Below are 24,419 nucleotides of genomic sequence, written 5' to 3'. Positions count from 1 at the left end.
ACCATACGTTATACTCTACTCTGTATTAAATTTATATTTTATGGTTATTATGAGTGTACCGACACCCGGACATTGGACTAGTACGCTTGAAATGGGTGAGAAATAGAAACTCCAATGTGAGGATTTCTGTTGAAAATTCAGGGCCTTTTGAATCAATGTGGGGCTATAATTAGATGCTCAAAGCACTAAGGCAGCAGTAGGCTGGCTTATTAACCGTTAGCCGGTAGGGGTCCATTCGTCTGACTGCTGGGCACTCGTCAGCGTTGTCCATGTCCTTGGAGATCGAGGATCGGAGCCAGCGGCAGTGCGCAACGCATCAGCTTCCTTGCCTCTCGCTGCATCACCTGCAGCGCGCGGCGAGGCCATACGCCCTTTTCTTCCACGGCCGCCGCTTGTTTCGGCGCACCGCCCTCGGCTGCTTGCGTTTGCGTACGAGTAGCTGCCGGCGAGGCCTGCAGGCTGCAGACGCCTGACAGTGCATATGTAATGTACGCCTCTGAACTATCTGTGCCGAGCGGCGATCGATGCTGTTCAATTACAGTTCTAGTTTGCCATGTACTATACGCAGAGTAGCTTGCCATGTATCCTGTAGAGCCTGTCCTGATTCTGTAAATAACTTTCTTTTATTAATAACATGCAGTATGGGCGGGGGTGCACTGCACTCCCCTCCTGTTTCCCTTGAAAAGAAAACTATACGTATCCTGCTATTGCACTGCAGTAGCGCAGTTGATCAATCGTTTTGGGTTTTGGCCATATACAGACTTGAGCATGGCAGTAAAGAGAAGTCTGAACTTATTTGCTAACGAAGCTCAGATAGAGAGCTGATGAGTAGCCCATTCGCCCGCGTGATCACTTTGTGAGCTGCTCCTCCTTGCTCGCTTCCTCCAGCTCCCTGAGGCCCCCAACCCTCTGCTCAATCTCCTCGAGCAGCTCCTCCCGCAGCAGCTCCTCCCTCGCAGACGCCTCCAGGTCCTCTTGCTGCCAGTGGGCATTACACGAGATGTCAGCGAAGTTGTCTGTGGCCAAGCTACCTGCTTTGGAATGGAGGCACAGACGCTGCGCAAAGGTGCGTGCGTGCTTGCTTACCCTGTCGTAGTACCAGTGCACGGTCCCGTCGCCACCCTGGCTCCTGTACGTCTCGCTGTCGTAGAAGGGATCCTGTTTCGATTTGACCCATGCACGCAAGCAAGCTGTGCCATGAACACTCCAGCAAAACAGTGCAATTACATGGTGCGTGTGTGTGTTATAGTAGTACTGCAAACGCTTGCCTTCATGGACGCGAAGAAGCAGACTCCCCAGACGGTGAACATGGCGTAGAAGGTATCTGCGCGCGATCGATGGAGAGGGAAACGGTCAGCGGTTGCGGTTTCAATTCAGATCAAAGGGCGGAGCACGCACGCGCGCTCATGTGCTGCTGAGACGACGCGACGGTGGCAGTGGCAGTGGCGCGCGGGAGACTCACAGACGCTCTTGAGGGCTGCGTCGCTGAGATGCCAGATGGACTTGGTCACGACGTAGTCCCGCGACATGTCCACGTGCTCCACCATCGTCACCATCAGCGGCACCACGTCCAGCGACGGGAAGGCGCCCACCTTCGCTGAACCGGATCTCTGCAACGCCCACACAAGAACCACAGGTCTGAACTCTGTCCATTCATGTCATGGTCTCATGCATACTATCTATAGGAGCAACGCTAATGTAACACAACTCGATCGGTTAGAACCATAGGCAGTTGCAGCAACGAACACTGTACTCTGTTCATCCATATGGTTTTACATAAACATTTCTTCATTTTTCTCGTTTCAGGATTAAGAGGTGTGATCATGTACCTTAGAACGGCCGGACCTGAGCCCGTGGTCATGGAACTTGCCCAGCTGCACACAAACATCAAGCGTAGATATGAAATCTGAACCAACTGGAAACAGTCCGAACATATATGAGACTTGAAAGAGAACGAACGATACGTGTATTGTCGCAGGGCAGCGGTCGGCTCTCCTCACGGAGTGCAGGGCGGCGGCGGCGGCGAGCTGAGAGTGCGACTTGAGCAGCGGCGAGGCCATGGTCGTCCAGCTGCTCCTCCGATGGCTTTGGTTTGGAGTGAGACTGGGCGGACGGGCATGTTTGGCTCGCTGATAAGGCGGGAGTTTCTTCAGTGGATAAGATGGGTAATGTGTGGCCATGTATTTTCTCCATCTTGGGCAGACGTAAGACACAAAAAGCTTTGGGTTTCTAGCCCAACAGAAAGCTAGCTAATTAGAAGCCCACTGTACCCCTTGAGGCTGAGCCCAAGTGACTATTTGGCCCATGTCGCCATGCCTATTTCAGAAGGCAATCGGAAACTGGAAACGTAGCACGGAGCTGGGACGAGTTGAAGCAGAGGCACGGAGCGTGCCGTCGCAGACGCTGCCGTCCACTGACATAAAGCAAGCTGATGTCGTCAGCTCTGATCTGATGGAGCAAGTGAGAGTTGATGCCAACCAAACTGCATTCCCCGGCCGGCAACACGTACGCGCGCATCACGTGCTCACATCAGAACCACCTAATCCACATGCACACTCCACTGAGCTCTTGTATATATACAATGCAAACACGGGCGAGCAACGTTGTCCTGTCCAACATCCAGAGCAGTAAACCTCATCGAGGCGGCCACGATGGAGGACAGCAAAGCCCCGGTGTCGGAGCACGGCGGGGAGACCTCCAAGGCCGCGGTGCTCGTGGGGGTGGCCGCCGGCAGCGGGGGACGCAGGGGCAGGGCGGCTACCCGCGTTCTGGCCGTGGTCGACCTCATCCTCCGCTCCGTCGCGGTGGTCGCCACCGTCGGCAGCGCCATCGCCATGGGCACCACCAACCAGACGCTGCCCTTCTTCACGCAGTTCCTCCGGTTCAAGGCGCAGTACAGCGATCTCCCGACCCTTACGTACGCGCATCGGCCGACCCTTTCAACCGGCCCACCAACCTAGTAGCTAGTTGATGGTTCTGTTCTGCTTGCTTGCTCACACAGGTGCTCTGAGCCGCGCGCGTTGTTATATTACGTGCATACGTTGTTTCACTTGTCAGGTTCTTCGTGGTGGTGAACTCGATCGTCGCCGCGTACCTGGTGCTGTCCATACCCCTGTCCATCGTGCACATCATGGCGAGCAGCGCGAAGTACAGTAGGCTGGTCTTGGTTTTCTTTGATGCGGTAAGGAGACATGCTACGGCCGGCTCCTCTCTCTCTGCATAACACACGATCAGACCATGCATTCGATCTGTAGCAGGTGTGCATGCATGGTCGATCAGCGCAGCCGATGCAAGTGATTACCATCTGAAGAAAATTTGGCGCTCTCTCTCTCTCTCTTGGCAAAGGCAATGCTGCTGGCGCTGGTGACGGCGGCGGCGTCGGCGGCCGCGGCGATCGTGTACCTGGCGCACAAGGGCAACGCCAGGGCCAACTGGCTCGCCATCTGCCAGCAGTTCGACTCCTTCTGCGAGCGCATCTCCGGCTCCCTCATCGGCTCATTCGCGGCCATGGCTCTGCTCCTTTTGCTCATACTCCTCTCCGCCGCCGCATTGGCGCGGCGTTAGATGGCCACACCTGAGTGGCCAGGCGTACCCTGCTCTGGTCGCGTGCAAGGCGTTGCATTGCATGTGCGTGCGTACTGGTCACCGTAACATGACGTGCTCGTGCAAAGGTGGCTTACAAATAAGGCACTAGTGTCGTGTCTTTGTGCAAAGGTTGCGGTACATCGTGAAAAGACTCACATCTTGTAGTCTTTTTTTTTTGTTTTTCAGTTTGGACCTTATTCTTAAGTTATTATTCATTAATCAAATAATACTAACTTATAGATGACTAAATAGACGGTCCGGTCAGAAACAGCCTGACACGGCCCGGCTAGATAATGAGACATGTTGGACTAGCGTGCGTGCCGTATCTATAGACTAGGCATAGCATGTTAACCATGTGCCCGTTAGCATGCCAAGCCAATGTGAATAAAATGCGAAATAGACAAAAACCAATGTGAATAAAATGCGAAATAGACAAAAATATGAGTGAAGCAAGATTCAAACGGTGGTCGCCTAAGTAAATAGTCAGCTACAATCAGTGCAACTCAAGTTTATTTGTATTATATTAGTATATAGCTCGTGCCAACGCTACGATCTCGTGAAGGAGATGATATGCGAGTGAGAGGGAGGGGTGTCAGGGACGTGGGAGAGAAGGGAGGGAGAGGCTGGGGACGACATAGTCATAGGGGAGAGAGAGGGATGAAGGATGAAAAATTATTCAAATAACATTATTCAAATAATATTATTCATTGGATTTGAGTAAGGGGGAGAGGGTTAACCAACAATCTGAATTGTTGGTTTTGATGATGTGTTCAAAATGGATGCAATTTGTTTGGTGGATTTAGTAGAGGTTATGTGTGTGAAATTAATTTGGTTAAGTGAGTTTTGCAAAGTTTACGACCGATGGACCGATGAATTATATCGGTATAGATAAAGGGTTGATATTATAAATATATAAACTAATGATTTAAAAATAAAAAATATGATCGTGTTGGCCCAGCACTAGTCAAGGAGGTGCCCCGGGCATGGCATCACTCTCATACCGGACCAGCATAGACCCATAATAATCGTGACAAGCCACCATGACTCTCATACCGGACCAGTGGCACCATGCTAGAAGGTCAACTGTTGACATGCGTGGTGCACGCGTGGGGCTAACAAATTTCTGAAGGCTAGAAGGTCAACTGTTGACATGCGTGGTGCACGCGTGGGGCTAACAAATTTCTGAAGGCACCGGCGTGTAGAGGTGTCCGGACGGGCCGAGCTTGCCGGGTGTCACAAAACCCGGCACGGATTTGGCCCCGGCACGAACACGACACATAGTGAATCGGGCCCGTGTCGGTCCGGTCTGGTCGTCGGGCCGTGTCTGGGTCGAAGACGTGGCATGACGGGCTAGACCCAACACGATCCGGTTTTATTTTTTTCTATAAATACATATATTATACTTAAATATCTATATACTATATTAAATCACCAGTTTCAATGATCGCCCCGTGTTATTTTTTTTACAAATAACCCCTCACATATATTTCAAATAACCCGCTGCACGTCCGTCCGTCCGCACAACTAACCTCCGCGTCCCAAAATACACCTCCTCGTATCAATGCGGTATGGACCGCGGTCATCATGACTCCCGCTGATTACTCGTGCGTTACTAAGACGGAGGATCTTGGTGTACTGTCAGCATTTACTATTCACATAATGTATTTCTATCATTATGCTCCTAGGCCCGCATGTCGGGGCTCAGCATCCTTGTATGTGCCTCCCTTAAACTATAAAAGGGAAGGCACACAGCGTTACAGGGGACAGGTTTACACAGACTCAATCACACTCTCAATACTACTTACACACAGTGGAGGTAGGATATTACGCTCTCACGGCCTGAACCACTATAATCCCTCGTGTCCTCGTGTGTTCATCCACCTTCCAACAGACAGGCAAACCGCTTAGGCCCCCTCCTCATCTTAGGATTAGGGCGGGTGCGTTCCGCCACCCGGCCTGTGGATTTCTCCCACCGACACTCCCCAACCTATTACCCCCGCCCACGATCGCAGCCGCGAGCCGACCGATGCTATCCGACGTGGGTACGCGGTGAATCGGTCTTGCTCATGGCCTTTCTTCGTGCGTGCTGCCAAGTAGGACACAGTGGTGCCTTCCGCACTTAGGTTATCTTGGCGATGATGAGTCCAAGTCTGAGATATTGGTCAAACAAGGCCCGTGGCGCGGCAGTAGTCGACACATGCTATGGAGTTGGAGGTGGTGTTGTGTCGCCTCGGCTGGTCGAGGGTTGGGAAGGCACTCGCATTCTCTCGCCCTTCTCGGATCGACGCCTGGTGCGGGTGCCTCTCGGTTTGGAGCTGCTCCAACTGGGCTTCTTTCTTCGCTTGCGTGCTTGATCCCTATTGGGGGTCTTCTTCTCCACCGAAGGTCCTCAAGACAAAGACACCATCGACAAAGTGATCCTGAAGACTTTCTTATTTTTGTCGAAGGTCCTCAAGACGAAGATCTCCTCTGAAAGCAACGATGGCAAGTGTCGAAGCTGTCTTCGACTTAGACCAAACAGAGGAAGAAAAGACTAGCTTGTCCCTATTGATTTATGTTATGATTATGAACAAGTATTAAAGGTTATAAATGTACTTTTACCTGGGCTACGTCTCGTGCCTATAAATAGGTGAACAGTGTCCCCGTACTGTTCACGTGGTTTTGTAATCACTCTCGCATCAGCACATTCGAGCAAGCCGAAGGTATCAATGTAATATAGACTTTGTTAATATTCATGTGTATATTATGAAATATAAATGTGAATGACTTAATGAATTATATTCTTCATCTTTATGACTTATTTGCCCATGAAATAATTAAGGCATGTCCTTTCACGACCTTTGTTCGATGACCATTAAATCTGAGAGGAGGCAATGCTTCGGAGGATGAAAGTCCTTAATACTTAACAATTGTGTTGCCTTGTTCTTGATTCATAGCATTTGAGAACAAGTGACCAACAACAATCCCTATATGTATCTAGCGGTATACTACCTATGTCGCCTCCAGATGTCCAGGTCTTCGTCGTGTTTTTCTCCTGCAACGGATAGGTATGTCTGCCTCTTCCCTTCCCTTCCTGCTCTACGAAACCTTGAAAGTGGGGAGGCGAGGGATGGAGGTCACTAATTTGTTGTCTATGGTACCCGTTTGATGGCTTGACATCGCCTATCTACATGACCTTTTCCTTACCACGGTGTCGACTCGGTATGCTTCTGAGAGCACCTAGAGGGGGGGGGTGAATAGGTGATCCTGTGAAACTTCAAAAACTTATATCCACAAAAACTTGTTAAGTGTTAGCACAATAATCGCCAAGTGGCTAGAGATGAGTCTCAACAAAACACAATACCACAAAAGGTCAACACAGAGAAGACATAGTGGTTTATCCCGTGGTTCGGCCAAGTACAAAACTTGCCTACTCCACGTTGTGGCGTCCCAACGGACGAGAGTTGCACTCAACTCCTCTCAAGTGATCCAATGATCAACTTGAATACCACAGTGTTATGCTTTTCCTTTCAATATCCCGTTTGCGAGGAATCCCCACAACTTGGAGTCTCTCGCCCTTACACTTGAGATTCACAAAGAAATACAGAGTAAGGGAAGGAAGCAACACACACAAATCCACAACAGATATGCGCACACACACGGCCAAGACTCGAGCTCAAAAGACTATCTCAAAGTTCTCAATAGAACGGAGCTCGAATCACTGAGAATGACAAACGAATGCGCAAAGACTGAGTGTGGATGATCAAGAATGCTCTAAGGTTTCTTGGTGTGCTCCTCCATGCGCCTAGGGGCCCCTTTTATAGCCCCAAGGCAGCTAGGAGCCGTTGAGAACAAATCTGGAAGGTCATCCTTGCCTTCTGTCGTCGGGCGCACCGGACAGTCCGGTGCACACCGGACACTGTCCGGTGCCCGATTTCCTTCCTTAATTAGCGAAGCCGGCCGTTGCAGATGCGGGAGCCGTTGGCGCACCGGACATGTCCGATGCACACCGGACAGTCCGGTGCCCCCTTCTAGCCGTTGGCTCGGCCACGTGTCCCACGCAGATCGCGCGGCCGACCGTTGGCCCGGCCGACCGTTGGCTCACCGGACAGTCCGGTGCACACCGGACAGTCCGGTGAATTATAGCCGTACGCCGTCGGCGAATTCCCGAGAGCGGCCACTTCGCTCGAGGCAGCCTGGCGCACCGGACACTGTCCGGTGCACCACCGGACACTGTCCGGTGCACCAGACCGAACAGCCTTTTGGCTGTACACAGCCAACTTTTCTCTGACTTGATTTCTCCTGTTTCAAGCACTTAGACACAATACATTAGTCTTCAAAACAATGTACTAAGGCTTAGAAACATACCTTTACTCTTGATTTTCACTTTGTCCATCCATGGGTATAGATTCACATTTAAGCACTTGTGTTGGCACTCAATCACCAAAATACTTAGAAATGGCCCAAAGGCACATTTCCCTTTCAATCTCCCCCTTTTTGGTGATTTATGCCAACACAACATAAAGCAACTAGAACAAGTGCAATATCACTTCAAATAAAACTCAAATTTATTTTGATTCAATTTTTGGCATATATGGATCATCCTTTGCCACCACTTGGTTTGTTTTTGCAAATCAAACTCAAAATTCTATCTCTAAGTCAAATCCACTTGTAGAGACATAAAGAGAGGTTTTCCAAAGAAAATTGATTCAAGATTCCAAAAACTCCCCCTTTTTCCCATAATCAACACTTCTCCCCACAAGAGGCCAACTTTTGACAAAAGAGACAATGCAAGAGTTTTGACAAACCAAGAGCTCTACTATTTTCAAAATTTCTCAAGTGGTAGCTGATCCATCTATTGCTTTGGCCTTTATTTTCTCCCCCTTTGGCATCAAGCACCAAAACGGGATCAATCTTGGCCCTTTAACCCCATTGCCTCACCAAAATCTTCAAATAAGAACACAAAGGCAATAAGAGTATAAAGATGAACTTGGAAAAGTTACTCTCTTCATCGGAGTGCGGTGGAAGTCTTGCATGGTCCAAGTCCACCTTTTTCCTTTCAACTCACCTTGGAGACTAAAACAACCAAACTCAAGTACATGGTTAGTCTCAAAGGGTCAAGTTGTAGCACAGCTCCCCCTAAATATGTGCATCACTTGCAAACAGGACTTGTGAGGTCCAGGGAGTGTTTGTACAACTTGAGCACCACATTAAGCAACAAAATGCAGAATGAATATGATCAAAGGCATAAACACATGTATGCTACAATTCAATCCAAGTTCCGCGAATCTAAGACATTTAGCTCACTACGCAACCTGCAAAAGGTCTTCTCATCTAGAGGCTTGGTAAAGATATCGGCTAGCTGGTTCTCGGTGCTAACATGAAACACTTCGATATCTCCCTTTTGCTGGTGGTCTCTCAAAAAGTAATGCCGGATGTCTATGTGCTTTGTGCGGCTGTGTTCAACAGGATTTTCCACCATGCGGATAGCACTCTCATTGTCACATAGGAGTGGGACTTTGCTCAGATTGTAGCCAAAGTCCCTGAGGGTTTGCCTCATCCAAAGTAGTTGCGCGCAACACTGTCCTGCGGCAACATACTCGGCCTCAGCGGTGGATAGGGCAACGGAAGTTTGTTTCTTAGAGTTCCATGACACCAGGGACCTTCCTAAGAATTGGCACGTCCCCGATGTACTCTTCCTATCGACCTTGCATCCAGCATAGTCGGTGTCTGAGTATCCAACCAAGTCAAAGGTAGACCCCTTTGGATACCAGAGCCCGAAGCAAGGCGTAGCCACCAAATATCTAAGAATTCGCTTCACCGCCACTAAGTGACACTCCTTAGGATCGGATTGAAATCTAGCACACATGCATACACTAAGCATGATATTCGGTCTACTAGCACATAAATAAAGTAACGACCCTATCATTGACCGGTATGCTTTTTGATCAACGGACTTACCTCCTTTGTTGAGGTCGGTGTGTCCGTCGGTTCCCATCGGAGTCTTTGCAGGCTTGGCATCCTTCATTCCAAACCGCTTTAGCAGATCTTGCGTGTACTTTGTTTGGGAGATGAAGGTGCCGTCCTTGAGTTGCTTCACTTGGAACCCAAGGAAATAGTTCAACTCGCCCATCATTGACATCTCGAATTTCTGCGTCATCGCCCTGCTAAACTCTTCACAAGACTTTTGGTTAGTAGAACCAAATATTATGTCATCGACATAAATCTGGCACACAAACAAATCACCATCACATGTCTTAGTACAAAGAGTTGGATCAGCTTTCCAAACCTTGAAAGAATTAACAATTAGAAAGTCTCTAAGGCATTCATACCATGCTCTTGGGGCTTGCTTAAGTCCATAGAGCGCCTTAGAGAGCTTACACACGTGGTCGGGGTACCGTTCATCCTCGAAGCCAGGGGGTTGCTCCACATACACCTCCTCCTTGATCGGTCCGTTGAGGAAAGCGCTCTTCACATCCATTTGGAACAACCTGAAGGAATGGTGAGCGGCATATGCTAGCAAGATACGAATTGATTCTAGCCTAGCCACAGGAGCAAAAGTCTCCTCAAAGTCCAAACCTGCGACTTGGGCATAACCTTTTGCCACAAGTCTAGCCTTGTTCCTTGTCACCACCCCATGCTCGTCTTGTTTGTTGCGGAACACCCATTTGGTTCCCACAACATTTTGCTTGGGACGAGGCACCAGCGTCCAAACTTCATTTCTCTTGAAATTGTTGAGCTCCTCCTGCATGGCCAACACCCAGTCCGGATCTAGCAAGGCCTCCTCTACCCTGAAAGGCTCAATAGAAGAGACAAAGGAGTAATGCTCACAAAAATTAACTAATCGAGATCGAGTAGTTACTCCCTTGCTAATTGAAAGGGAAATAGGCTTTAAACCTTTTCCCAAATGATTTTGGTGATTGAATGTCCAACACAAACAATTGGATTAATTAGTTTGCTCTAGATTATATGTTCTACAGGTGCCAAAGATTCAACATAAAACCAATAAAAAGAACAAGACAAGAGTCAAAATAAAGGAGCAAAGGGGCAACCGAAGGCACCCCTGGTCTGGCGCACCGGACTGTCCGGTGTGCCACCGGACAGTGAACAGTACCTGTCCGGTGCACCAGGAAACGCAGACTCAAACTCACCACTTTCGGGAAAGTCCAGGGCCGGCGCACTATAATTCACCGGACTGTCCGGTGTACACCGGACAGTGTCCGGTGCTCCAACGGAACGCGGCCTCAGGAACTCGGCAGCCTCGGGATTTCACGAAGACTGCTCCGCTAAAATTCACCGGACTGTCCGGTGTACACCGGACTGTCCGGTGTGCCAGCGGAGCAACGGTCATCTTCGCGCCAACGGTCGACTCTGACGGTAAACAGTGCAGAACAGTACACGCGGCAGAAGTCAGAGCAGAGGATCAGAGAGGCACCGGACTGTCCGGTGTGCACCGGACTGTCCGGTGCCACATGAGGACAAAGCCTCCAACGGTCGACCAGCTCCAATCTCAACGGCTAGGATGACGTGGCTGGTGCACCGGACATGTCCGGTGTGCACCGGACTGTCCGGTGCGCCCATCGCCAGCAGACTTCATCAACGGCTAGTTTTTGGATGGTGGCTATAAATACCACCCCAACAGGCCACTTCAAGGGGTGGGAGTCCAAGCAACATTCCAAGTCATCTAGTTGACATACTCAAGCCCTCCCAACCACATATATTCATTGATCCATCCTATACACAAGATTTAGTCCACTACAACCAACACAAGTGCCACAAAAGAGAGAGCAAGCAATTGAGAGCTACTCAATTGAGTTTAGCCCTAGCGCCTTGTGAGATTCATTGAGAGATAGTGTGTGCTACATGTTTGTGTTCATTTGCGCGTGGAGTTTTTGACTTCCATTCGAACTTCCTCCAAAGTGTTGGAGGCTTGTAAAAGCTAGCAAGAGACACCAAAGATTGTGGTGGTCCTTGTGGGATCGAGAGTGATCCTTGAGAAGAAGAAGAGCTCGCCGATCCTTGTGTGATCGGGAGCGAGGGAAAGGGTTGAAAAAGACCCGTCCTTAAGTGGACTCCTCAACGGGGACTAGGCCTTCGAGGGCCGAACCTCGGTAAAACAAATCACCCGTGTTCATTGTGCTTTTGCTTGTGATTTGTTCGCTTTCCCTTACTCTAAGTTCTCTTGCACTATTCTTTGCTCATATCATTTGGTGTTGCTTCAAGTTAAAATCTCATTTAAGTGAAGCAACACTCCACAAGAAAAGAACTTGAGTTAGTGCTCTTTTTCATCTAAGCTTTCTTGCTTTGTTATCATAGAGTTATTAGTTGTATTGATTTATCACTTCCGCATTATTTGAAAGCTATACTCTTTACTAGCAAGAACTTAGTTTTTATACTTCATAATCGTTCATCTTGTTCTAACCACTAATCAAAGGATCTAGTTGGGGGATAAAGTTTTAATTTTCAGGTTTCGCCTATCCACCCCCCCCTCTAGGCGACTTTCACTAATGTCACCCAGAATTTGGTCGACGGGATGATCCCTTTGAATCATCGCTCGAACTTGGGTTGGAGGTGCCGGTTGTGCTTCTTCCTCCATCACATGATCATCTTGTGCTCCCCCTTGATCACACTCCTCCTCTTGATGAACCTGTTCATCGTTTTGAGTTGGGGGATGCACCATTATTGAGGAAGAGGGTTGATCTCGTTCATCTTGTTCCTGTGGCCGCACTTCTCCAATCGCCATGGTTCGTATAGCGGCCGTCGGACCATCTTCTTCATCTACATCATCACAATCAACAACTTGCTCTCTTGGAGAGCCATTAGTCTCATCAAATACAACGTCGCTAGAGACTTCAACCAAACCCGACAATTTGTTGAAGACTCTATACGCCTTTGTGTTTGAGTCATATCCTAACAAAAACCCTTCTACAGCTTTGGGAGCAAATTTAGAATTTCTACCCTTCTTCACTAGAATGTAGCACCTGCTCCCAAATACACGAAAGTAAGATACATTGGGTTTGTTACCGGTTAGTAGCTCATACGAAGTCTTCTTGAGGAGGCGATGAAGGTAGACCCTGTTGATGGCGTGGCAAGCCGTGTTCACGGCTTCCGACCAAAAGCACTCGGGGGTCTTGAATTCTCCAAGCATAGTCCTCGCCATATCTATGAGCGTCCTGTTCTTCCTCTCTACCACACCATTTTGCTGAGGTGTGTATGGAGCGGAGAACTCGTGCTTGATCCCTTCCTCCTCAAGGAACTCCTCCACTTGAAGGTTCTTGAACTCGGACCCGTTGTCGCTTCTTATCTTCTTCACCTTGAGCTCAAACTCATTTTGAGCTCTCCTGAGGAAGCGCTTGAGGGTACCTTGGGTTTCAGACTTATCCTGCAGAAAGAACACCCAAGTGAAGCGGGAAAAGTCATCAACAATAACTAAACCATACTTACTTCCTCCTATGCTCAGATAGGCGACGGGTCCGAAGAGGTCCATATGTAGCAGCTCCAGAGGTCTTGAAGTGGTCATCACATTCTTGCTGTGATGCGCTCCTCCCACTTGTTTACCTGCCTGACAAGCTGCACAAGGTCTATCTTTTTCGAATTGAACGTTAGTCAAACCTATCACGTGTTCTCCCTTTAGAAGCTTGTGAAGGTTCTTCATCCCTACATGTGCTAAGCAGCGATGCCACAGCCAGCCCATGCTAGTCTTAGCTATTAAGCATGCATCTAGACCGGCCTCTTCTTTTGCAAAATCAACTAAATAAAGTTTGTCGTCTAATACACCCTTAAAAGCTAGTGAACCATCACTTCTTCTAAAGACAGACACATCTACATTTGTAAATAGACAGTTATATCCCATATTGCATAATTGACTAACCGATAGCAAATTATATCCAAGAGACTCTACTAAAAACACATTAGAGATAGAGTGCTCATTAGAAATTGCAATTTTACCTAACCCTTTTACCTTGCCTTGATTCCCATCACCGAATATGATTGAATCTTGGGAATCCTTATTCTTGACGTAGGAGGTGAACATCTTCTTCTCCCCCGTCATATGGTTTGTGCATCCGCTGTCGATAATCCAGCTTGAACCCCCGGATGCATAAACCTGCAAGACAAATTTAGGCTTGGGTCTTAGATACCCAACTCATGTTGGGTCCTACAAGGTTAGTGCAAATATCCTTAGGGACCCAAATGCAAGTTTTGTCTCCCTTGCATTTTGCCCCTAACTTCCTAGCAACTATTTTCCTATCCTTTCTACAAATAGCAAAGGAAGCATTTAAAGCACAATAAATTGTAGAAGGTTCATTCACTACTTTCCTAGGAGCATGAATAATATTCTTTTTAGGCACATGATGAATAGCATTTCTCCTAGACATATTTCTACCATGCATATAGGAAGAACTAGAAGCAAACATGGCATGAGAGTCAAAATCATCATAAGCATTATAATTCCTATAAGCATTTCTAGTTTGTCTCCTATCATGATACATAAAAGCATGGTTCCTTTTAGTACTACTTGCCATAGGGGCCTTCCCTTTCTCCTTGGCGGAGATGGGAGCCTTATGGCTTGTTAAGTTCTTGGCTTCCCTCTTGAAGCCAAGTCCATCCTTAATTGAGGGGTGTCTACCAATCGTGTAGGCATCCCTTGCAAATTTTAGCTTATCAAAATCATTCTTGCTAGTCTTAAGTTGAGCATTAAGACTAGCCAATTCATCATTAAGCTTGGAAATTGAAACTAGGTGTTCACTACACGCATCAACGTCAAAATCTTTACACCTAGTACAAATTACAACATGTTCTACACAAGAATTAGATTTATTTGTCACTTCTAATTTAGCATTTAAATCATTGTTGACACCTTCTAAAGTAGAAATGGTTTTATGACAAGTAGATAATTCACCAGAGAGCATTTCATTCCTTTTAATTTCTAGAGCAAGAGAATTTTGTGCACTAACAAATTTACCATGCTCCTCATATAAAAGATCTTCTTGTTTTTCTAGTAATCTATTCTTGTCATTCAAAGCATCAATCAACTCATTAATCTTATCTATCTTAGATCTATCTAAGCCCTTGAATAAGCATGAATAGTCTATGTCATCATCATCACTAGACTCATTATCACTAGAAGAAGCATAAGTGGAGTCTCGAGTACTCACCTTCTTCTCCCTTGCCATAAGGCATGTGTGACGCTCGTTGGGGAAGAGGGATGACTTGTTGAAGGCGGTGGCGGCGAGTCCTTCATTGTCGGAGTCGGAAGAGGAGCAGTCCGAGTCCCACTCCTTGCCTAGATGCGCCTCGCCCTTTGCCTTCTTATAGTTCTTCTTCTTCTCCCTCTTGTTCCCTTGATCCTGATCACTATCATTGTCGGGACAGTTAGCAATAAAATGACCAAGCTTACCACATTTGAAGCATGAGCGCTTCCCCTTTGTCTTGGTCTTGCTTGGTTGTCCCCTTGCGGCCTTTTAGTGCCGTCTTGAATCTCTTGATGATGAGAGCCATCTCTTCATCATTAAGTCCGACCGCCTCAATTTGTACCACCTTGCTAGGTAGCATTTCCTTGCTTCTTGTTGCCTTGAGAGCAAGAGGTTGAGGCTCATTGATTGGACCGTTTAGAGCGTCGTCGACGTATCTCGCCTCCTTGATCATCATCCGCCCGCTTACGAATTTTCCGAGTACCTCCTCGGGCGTCATCATCGTGTACCTGGGATTCTCACGAATATTGTTTACGAGATGAGGATCAAGAACGGTAAAGGACCTTAGCATTAGGCGGACGACGTCGTGGTCCGTCCATCGCGTGCTTCCGTAGCTCCTTATTTTGTTGATAAGGGTCTTGAGCCGGTTGTAAGTTTGGGTTGGCTCCTCTCCCCTTATCATTGCAAATCGTCCAAGCTCGCCCTCCACCAACTCCATTTTAGTGAGCATGGTGATGTCGTTCCCCTCGTGAGAGATCTTGAGGGTGTCCCATATCTGCTTGGCGTTGTCCAAGCCGCTCACCTTATTGTACTCTTCCCTGCACAAAGATGCTAATAGAACAGTAGTAGCTTGTGCATTTTTATGGATTTGTTCATTTATAAGCATAGGGCTATCTGAGCTATCAAATTTCATTCCATTCTCTACAATCTCCCATATGCTTGGATGGAGAGAGAATAAGTGACTACGCATTTTGTGACTCCAAAATCCGTAGTCTTCCCCATCGAAGTGTGGAGGTTTGCCAAGAGGAATGGAAAGCAAATGCGAATTCGAACTATGTGGAATACGAGAATAATCAAATGAAAAGTTCGAATTGACCGTCTTCCTGTAGTCGTTGTCGTCGTCCTTTTGGGAAGAAGTAGACTCATCGCTATCGTCGTAGTAGACGATCTCCTTGATGCGCCTTGTCTTCTTCTTCTTCTCATCTTTACGCTTGTGGCCCAAGCCCGAGTCAGTAGGCTTGTCATCCTTCGGCTCGTTGACGAAGGACTCCTTCTCCTTGTCGTTGATCACGATTCCCTTCCCCTTAGGATCCATCTCTTCGGGCGATTAGTCCCTTCTTGAAGAGAACGACTCCAATACCAATTGAGAGCACCTAGAGGGGGGGGGTGAATAGGTGATCCTGTGAAACTTCAAAAACTTATAGCCACAAAAACTTGTTAAGTGTTAGCACAATAATCGCCAAGTGGCTAGAGATGAGTCTCAACAAAACACAATACCACAAAAGATCAACACAGAGAAGACACAGTGGTTTATCCCGTGGTTCGGCCAAGTACAAAACTTGCCTACTCCACGTTGTGGCGTCCCAACGGACGAGAGTTGCACTCAACTCCTCTCAAGTGATCCAATGATCAACTTGAATACCACAGTGTTATGCTTTTCCTTTCAATATCCCGTTTGCGAGGAATCCCCACAACTTGGAGTCTCTCGCCCTTACACTTGAGATTCACAAAGAAATACGGAGTAAGGGAGGGAAGCAACACACACAAATCCACAGCAAATATGCGCACACACACGGCCAAGACTCGAGCTCAAAAGACTATCTCAAAGTTCTCAATAGAACGGAGCTCGAATCACTGAGAATGACAAACGAATGCGCAAAGACTGAGTGTGGATGATCAAGAATGCTCTAAGGTTTCTTGGTGTGCTCCTCCATGCGCCTAGGGGCCCCTTTTATAGCCCCAAGGCAGCTAGGAGCCGTTGAGAACAAATCTGGAAGGCCATCCTTGCCTTCTGTCGTCGGGCGCACCGGACAGTCCGGTGCACACCGGACACTGTCCGGTGCCCGATTTCCTTCCTTAATTAGCGAAGCCGACCGTTGCAGATGCGGGAGCCGTTGGCGCACCGGACATGTCCGGTGCACACCGGACAGTCCGGTGCCCCCTTCTAGCCGTTGGCTCGGCCACGTGTCCCACGCAGATCGCGCGGCCGACCGTTGGCCCGGCCGACCGTTGGCTCACCGGACAGTCCGGTGCACACCGGACAGTCCGGTGAATTATAGCCGTACACCGTCGGCGAATTCCCGAGAGCGGCCACTTCGCTCGAGGCAGCCTGGCGCACCGGACACTGTCTGGTGCACCACCGGACACTGTCCGGTGCACCACCGGACAGTCCGGTGCTCCAGACCGAACAGCCTTTTGGCTGTACACAGCCAACTTTTCTCTGACTTGATTTCTCCTGTTTCAAGCACTTAGACACAATACATTAGTCTTCAAAACAATGTACTAAGGCTTAGAAACATACCTTTACTCTTGATTTTCACTTTGTCCATCCATGGGTATAGATTCACATTTAAGCACTTGTGTTGGCACTCAATCACCAAAATACTTAGAAATGGCCCAAAGGCACATTTCCCTTTCAGCTTCTACCGCTTCTATATACCTGTCACCCATCCTTTTATCATTGCAAAAATTATTTTGTTGTTCTTCTATTCTTTTGGATGTTAGTTTTTTGTTGTGCTAAGTACTGAACATAATTTAGGTATGTTAATACTTTATTTATTGTCTGCACATAGTTTGTGTTATTCTGATGATGGCTCATTGATTCTGCAAAATATATTTTAGAATTTGGAGATCCATGCGGGCACTACCATAGGGTGCTCATCCCTTGTGTTCTTGGCGCTTATAAGCATTAGGTCGTTTCTGATACCACATTGACGCAATAGACTCTATTGTGTTTGAGGTTGCTGAATTGGATGAAGCAACAATGATTTGTCACACTAACAGTAAAAGGAAAGGTTATCTATTGGTTTTAAACGTTAGTAATTGCTACGAAGTACCATAACTTGTATGGAGCGCATTCAGTTTTTATTGATGCCTGATTTTAGCAACCACTCTATATTTTGATATATCTTTTTTTATAAGTTTGAGTTCATATGACTTATTTTAGAAACTTGAGCTCACAAAATTTCTCTTATTTGGTCTCTATATGGTGGAATTATGTCATTTTATAATTTATGTTCGTTTAGTCAGTCGTTGTGAACTCTATTTTAATCGCTCCCTTCATTGTTCGTGTTGTACCAAGACATATTGGATGAAGTAAACAACAACATCAGTTAGTCAAATCAAAAAAAAATAGTATACAGAAAGCGGATACAATGAATAAAAAATCTTTAGATCTTTTTGGTGGATAATTTACGTGGATATTGTTGTGAACCGTCGCTACGCACGAACAACCGACTAGTAGAGTATAAAACACAAGAAACATGTGTTTTTTGTTATGTGAGTGTAAATAATTGTTTAAAACTAATAAATATGGTTTAAATTCTCAAATATACATACTTTTAGAATATTTTTATCATTTAAACGTCATATTTTGTTATGGGCCTGTTATGCTCGTTGGATCGTGAACGCCCCGATACGATTATTAACCTAGCGGGCTGTGCCTGGGCCTCGCTTGGGGCCCGTTGGATGGCACGTCACGGCCCGCTAGCTAATCCAGACCGGCCGGCATATGGTCTCAATCCGTGCCGGGCCTAGCCGTGCTCACGGCCCGTTTATTTGGACATCTATACCAGCATGGAGTGGTGTCCGTGTCCCAAATTCTATAATTAACCCCATCAAATTCAAGCAATTGATTCAGGACAGCAGTGGACCAGGGCCGCTGCTCTCTTCTCCATCAAGGATGAATGGATGGTATCATGCCGATGTCCTATCAACAGTGCTCTATCTGGATTGGACACTAACGCCATCGGTTTCAGACCTTCCAAGCAAGCAGATGGGCACTGGAGTATACATACATGGCCATGAGGACCGAAAACAGACCAGTCACCAAACACTCGATGCCAAACACAGGGTCTGCATCTGCAAGAACGAGAGCAGCAATAATATTGCCGGCACGGGCAGAACAGCGCGCGGAATCTGTTCCAGAAATATCGAACACTTGATTCCAAACACAGTGCCTACACTGCAAGAACGAACGAGCGAGGACAGCAAGAATATCGCCGTTGCCGACACGGGTGGAATGGAATCTGTTCCAGAAACTACGCAGAGTGCCAAACAGACATACAGACAGATTCTACAGAAACAGGTAGTACTGCTTCCCAACAGCAGTGTTATTATTTCATTACACGTTGGAACCGGGTGCAAGAAACGAAGTCCGATGCGCACGGCCGTTTACGCTGGCTGGTAGTGGAACAGAACAGGCAGATTCTCTGCTAATTTACACCACAGTACGTATCTTCTCTCTAGTAGCTATATATATATATGAACTTAGTGTAGGAGCAAACATTTCGCATCACCCAGCTATTGCTCCATCTACTCAGGTCGATCACCTATCTGGCTATCTCACACGTCCTGCCTGCAGACGGGGCACGATCCGCGATCCACGAGCCATCTATCCACGCAAGGCTGGTGGAAAGTGTGGGAGCAACTGGGCAGCCTCCTCGCTGTGTCGCCGGCTACGATGTCCTGCAAGACGGACGAAGAGGACGCTGTTAGGTTAGGTTAGGTCAGGTCAGGTCGGCAGTTGATGAGGAGAAGAAACGTCGCATTTAGTAGCGAACAAATCCCGGTATGGGAATCGCTAATTGCAGTTGTCCCCATTGAGGCTGTAATTTTCATTGACAACTACTCCGTGGCAGTATTGTACCTGTAGACAGATAGGGCAGGACAGGATCTGGCCGAACGAGTCCGCGCGCGTCTGGTCAGTGACCACATAGTGTGGTAGTTTCTTCAGCGACTCTTGTGGGAGCCCTTTCGATGAGATGTCCCCGAATATGTCGTATAGGTCATCGTGACCAAAATCCGATATGCTCACCTGCCATGAACAAATGTCTAAAATTTAGTACAAAGCAGAAACACACAGACAACCCGTTAACTGTGGCTATTGTTTTTTTCTTCTTCTCTGCGGCATTACCATTGGATTTCTTTATAACAACAACAACAAAAACAATAATTCAAAAGAACCGTTGACAAGAAAAAAAGAAAAAGGACTACTAAAACACTAGTCTATGGGCGTGTTTGGATCACCGCCGCTGGTAGCACGCCGCGCCACACTTTGTGCGCCGCAGTTATGGCGGCCGAATCGGCCGCCGTATCTTAGGCGGGGTGTGGCGCTCAATGCCAGCGTCCAAACAGGCACTATATCATCATTATGTGGCGAACACAATGGCGAGAATCCATTATCATGTTTTATGTACTTTCCTGCTATCAAAATCATACTCCAGTCAGTGCTACTGACCTGCCAGCGATATGATGCATATCCTGAAGTTGTAAACTGCTCTTGCACAAACCGGGCACGAAGAAGCTGCTCAATGAAATTAGCCTGCACACCAAATTAACTCATATTTATGATATACAGTAGGCCTCAAACGACCAAGCAATAGTAGTGCACACAAGAGAAGCTCTTTTTTTTAATGAAACAAAAGGGAACCTCATGAAGTACTACTAGTAACAGTCACTCTCACACCTACTGACATACTACACGATGACGTTGAAGAGATGGCCTAGTATTTACGCTCACACCTAACGTCCATTCCAACGGCGCCCCCAATCAAGAACCGTAATTTACAAGAATACGCAACCGAAAGCAAACACAGCTGAACAGAGCAAAGACCGGGCATGGAAGAAAAGAAGCTTATATATTACTATATACCATGGACGACGCGCCGTGCGAGCCCAGCCGCAGCCGGTCCGAGCACCAGTAGGCGCGAGAAGCCTCGAGAACCTCGATGGAGAGGACGGCTCCGGCGACCGCCCCCAGCCCAGCTCCCCGCAGAACGCCGCCGCTGTCGGAAGCCCTGCCCGCCACCGCGCCGGTGACCGCCCCCGTCAGAGCTCCAGCTTTACGCGCGCGCGGGGGGGCGCGGCACATGCACCACAAAGCCAACGTCGAGCTCTCAGCCTCAGGACGGCTAAAACGGGGCAAGAGGCGTGAGGAGCATGTGCGACAGTGCAAGTAAAGTACCGAGAGCGAAGAGGCCAGTGAGGGCGCCGGAGACGACGCCGGCCAGCAGCCTCGGGAGGTGCAGGTGCAGCGCCACGCCACGCTCGTCCAGGCCGTCCTCGTCGGGCGCCTCGGCAACCTCCATCGTCGTCGTCGCGGCGAGGACCTCCGCGAAGACGAGGTGGCAAGCAACGCAGCCGTGACAAGCTCCCTCACCACGTACTGGCGTAGCGTTTGCTTTTGGCGCCTTGGTCGGCGTGGCGTGGAAGGGCAGCTGGGGAGCTGTAGGCGAGAGGCTCTCCCGGAGAGGAGGGTGAGGTTGCAAGCAGCAGCAAGCCCTGGTGAGAGAGTGCAAAAGGCTGTGGGTTTCAGCGGACGGACGCCTTGTGAAATCATATTTGTTCGGTCGCTTTCTCTTTTCTGGTTCGCGTGGCTTTTCTGTTTTGTACCTCAAAGGTTGGTGTTTGGTGAGGCTTTTTTTTTCCTTGCACGGAAGAATATGAACATATAGTACTAGTTGATTACTTGATTAGTATTATAGATCATTTATCCATATATTTTCTAACTCGCGCAATGATTGGGTAAAAGAATCTCGCCTTCTTTTTCTTTATTTCTTTCTCCCCGAAAGACCAGCAAACACAGGCTTTATATTGTTTCTCGGAAATACTCAGGTAAGACACTGCCTCGGCAATTCAGCATTGCCATCGTCTATTATCTGCTGCAAATTTTAGCGTTCGTTTGTAGTATCGAGATGGATAGTACTTTCTCAAATTAAATACGTGGCTGACCAATTATAAAAAGTGCCTATTAAGCCTTGTTCGGATATGTCTGGATCTAAGAAAATTGAGGAGGATTAAACACCTTTTAGAGCTGGTTTGGTGACCAGAGAAATAGAGTTGTCAATGAGAGAGAAATTCTCTTTTTATTCAATTTTTGAATAGCAAAGATATTCCTATCCATAGATCTCCACACTTCTCTGGTCATCAAACTAGTCCTATTCATTTTTTACTAGTGAGAAATTTATCTCATCTGATCCCCTTCAATTCAGATGCAACCGAACAAGTCCTTAGATTTTTTTTTACATTGTATAGTTAAGAGAAGAAGGCTCAAAAACCATTTTAAACAAATACTTTAAATTGGAAGTGATTTTAGTTGTTCCGTAGACATCATACACTGAGGAACAGGGTCATCAAACCATCGAGAGTTTGGTCCGACGCCTACACATTGGATCATCAGGCCCTATGACTCAAGGTCATCAGACACCATAGCGCCTCGGTCCAACGCATCCTAGAAACATTCCACCGTGTCGGGCTCATGTGCGTGTTATTTGGCATGATTGATACTACTATTTTCAGGTTGGGACTGGCCTAATTAAGCTCACGACGCGAGCACCGTTCTGGGGAATACGACCAACGACATGCACCAAATCATGAACAGTGCTCTCCTGCTCCTCCCATCCTGGACCTGGAGAAGAAGATAGAGCTATCCATGCGGTGCATTGAATTCCGGCCCAAGAATACACATCCCGAGCTGTCTCTCGATCGGGCTACTACCGTACGTGCCTCCGATCCGCCCCCGCTGGCGCTGCAGACACCGTACCGGCGTGTATCCTAATCGTATCCTCCACAACCATGCTGGTGACTTTGCAAGCATATGCATGGCCTTGATGCGATGTGTTCCTTGGAACGATCGGTGGTTTGTTTAGACTACAGGCCACAACGTACGCAAGAAGAGCAAATTAAGATCCAACAACTACCGGTCACATCAACACGTACGTACTGAACCAGATAGCAAGACATTACTTGTGATGATATCCGTACCCTATTCGTAAAAACAAGAAAATCTCCAAAAACTTGAAGAAAGAAACATCGTACTAGTATCATGCATGCAAGCACCGCATGAAACCGAAAGTTGGCTAGCTTGGCACGAGAGAGGCCAAAACAAGTGTGCGTGACACAAACGTACGACACGGGAAGACACAGCACCGCGCGCCATCAAATAGCCACCCCAGCATGCTTTCCAGCTCAGAACAGAGGATGAGTGTACCTAGTATTAGACAGCATTGCCAATACATACTGTGCTAGCATGGAAGACGATGCAATTAGAGCATGCACTTTCTCAAATAAAGTAGTCGTCGCTACGCGATCGATGGATGAATAATGTCATTTCTAACTGCACTTTTGTTATTGAGTTTAGGATTATTGGGAAATTGGTGTATGTATGTCAGTGAAGAATGCAAGTTCACCAGCTATGAAGAACAGCACCTGTGTAGCATAGCATGTCATGTATATGACGTTTTTTTTAGTTACTGTGAACCTGAAAATCGACAGTAATATTTTGTTCAAAAAAAAACAATGGTCGCAAGTAACCGCGCGAGTATACAGGTTACCATCAGAACAGTACAAAAGGTGAAGAACAAAAACAAGGAAGAAGTAGGCTGTAAAGCGGCGTCACTTGAAATCAAAACTGTGTCCACCATATGCATCCCCCTGCATCTCAGCTTCGCTTATTTACTACAGTACTGCTAGTAGGAGATGCAATGGGGATGATACATTGCATAACGCGTGACTCGAGCACATGTGTATATACGAGACTGCATGCATATAGCTCAATCGTCATAGTCGTGGCGGCGGCGGCGGTCGTTCTTCTCGTAGCGCTTCTTCCTGTCATCGTCATCCGAGTCGTCGTCGTCTTTCTTTTTGTAACGTGGCTTCCTCGCGCCGTCGTCATCAGAGTCATCGTCGTCGTCCTGTAATTTCACCATGTTTAAAACAGCCCAGATTACGAGTTCAAGGCCCATCGGCCATTCGGCAGCCTACGCTCACATTCTTCTTCTTCCGGCCGGAGCTGGGCCTCTCGTCCCCGTACGACGGCTTCGGCTTCCTGTACGCCTGGTGGTCGTCGTCGCCGTCCCCGTGCCCGTACGAGGGCTTCGGCTTTCGGTACGCCTGCTGCTCGTGGTCGTCGTCGTGTCCCCCCTTCCTCCCGTAGCCGTGGGTCTCCTCCTCCTTATGAAGCTGATGAGGCCGCCCCGCCCCCGCGTACCCGCCGCCGCCTCCACCGTACCCTGCAGCTGAGCCGTGGGACTCCTCGGCCCCGGGCCTCCGGCCTCCGTGCTGCTGCGGACGGTCGTACGAGGAGGCGGTGGAGATCGGGTAGCAGGTCTCCTCGGAGGGCGGCAGCGGACGCCCGAAGGTGAGGGCGATGTCGTAGCCGCCGCCGTAGGGGGTGGGGTCGTACTCGTCGAAGTCAGCCACCTCGTCCGCCCTCCCGCCTCCCCAAAAGACGCCCGCCATCGTCGCGCTCTGATGGGCTGCTCACCGTCGGCGTCGGCTAATCCGTGCGGAGTGGTGTTTGTGCGTCGTCGGGTGATCGGTCCTGGCATCAGCGATGGGGGGCCGATCTCGGGTTAACTAGCGCGTGGTGTCCATGCATGGCATGGAAACGGCGTACGTGCGTGCGATGTTTGCGGAGTTTTCGTGGCTGGGAACTGGTTAGAT

General features: G+C 48.1%; 4 protein-coding genes across 9 annotated transcripts; 1 reads left to right on the top strand and 3 right to left on the bottom strand.

The window, feature by feature from the left end:
• Positions 1-584: 584 nt before the first annotated feature.
• LOC100276619 (uncharacterized) lies at positions 585-2,174 on the bottom strand. 3 transcript variants are annotated; one of them, NM_001150365.2, is made up of 6 exons: positions 1,965-2,134; positions 1,830-1,874; positions 1,463-1,610; positions 1,269-1,324; positions 1,087-1,158; positions 585-978 (listed from the first exon to the last, which is right to left on the bottom strand). In NM_001150365.2, the coding sequence occupies exons 1-6, from the start codon at positions 2,058-2,060 to the stop codon at positions 850-852; spliced, it is 546 nt and encodes a 181-aa protein (NP_001143837.2). In that variant the 5' UTR covers positions 2,061-2,134; the 3' UTR covers positions 585-849. The 3 variants fall into 3 exon arrangements, with proteins under 3 accessions (NP_001143837.2, XP_035823772.1, XP_008681641.1); XM_035967879.1 differs by having other exon boundaries at positions 602-978; positions 1,399-1,610; positions 1,965-2,174; XM_008683419.3 differs by having other exon boundaries at positions 602-978; positions 1,087-1,324; positions 1,463-1,874; positions 1,965-2,098.
• Positions 2,175-2,597: 423 nt separating this feature from the next.
• Positions 2,598-3,834, top strand: LOC103627719 (casparian strip membrane protein 3). Its single transcript, XM_008648029.4, has 3 exons — positions 2,598-2,917; positions 3,058-3,181; positions 3,346-3,834. The coding sequence occupies exons 1-3, from the start codon at positions 2,652-2,654 to the stop codon at positions 3,562-3,564; spliced, it is 609 nt and encodes a 202-aa protein (XP_008646251.1). The 5' UTR covers positions 2,598-2,651; the 3' UTR covers positions 3,565-3,834.
• Positions 3,835-19,034: 15,200 nt separating this feature from the next.
• LOC100192846 (uncharacterized) lies at positions 19,035-21,485 on the bottom strand. Of its 4 annotated transcripts, none has more exons than XM_020553041.3 (5): positions 20,941-21,464; positions 20,629-20,816; positions 20,215-20,298; positions 19,624-19,791; positions 19,035-19,465 (listed from the first exon to the last, which is right to left on the bottom strand). In XM_020553041.3, exons 1-5 carry the CDS (start codon positions 21,062-21,064, stop codon positions 19,433-19,435), a joined length of 597 nt encoding a protein of 198 aa, XP_020408630.1. In that variant the 5' UTR covers positions 21,065-21,464; the 3' UTR covers positions 19,035-19,432. The 4 variants fall into 4 exon arrangements, with proteins under 4 accessions (XP_020408630.1, XP_020408629.1, XP_020408628.1 ...); NM_001157286.2 differs by having other exon boundaries at positions 19,052-19,442; positions 20,941-21,269; XM_020553040.3 differs by having other exon boundaries at positions 20,629-21,485.
• A 1,757-nt stretch (positions 21,486-23,242) lies between these two features.
• On the bottom strand, positions 23,243-24,299 carry LOC100277433 (uncharacterized). The gene is given in 2 exon segments (NM_001150994.1): positions 23,243-23,668; positions 23,745-24,299. Coding segments are annotated over 2 exon segments (612 nt in total). The 5' UTR covers positions 24,216-24,299; the 3' UTR covers positions 23,243-23,527.
• Between the last annotated feature and the right edge of the window lie 120 nt (positions 24,300-24,419).

This window comes from Zea mays, chromosome 5, assembly GCF_902167145.1.
Source record: "Zea mays cultivar B73 chromosome 5, Zm-B73-REFERENCE-NAM-5.0, whole genome shotgun sequence".
NCBI classification, from domain to species: Eukaryota; Viridiplantae; Streptophyta; class Magnoliopsida; order Poales; family Poaceae; genus Zea; species Zea mays.
The sequence above is the reverse complement of the archived record's forward strand: the minus strand, read 5'-3'. Positions and strand labels throughout refer to the sequence as shown.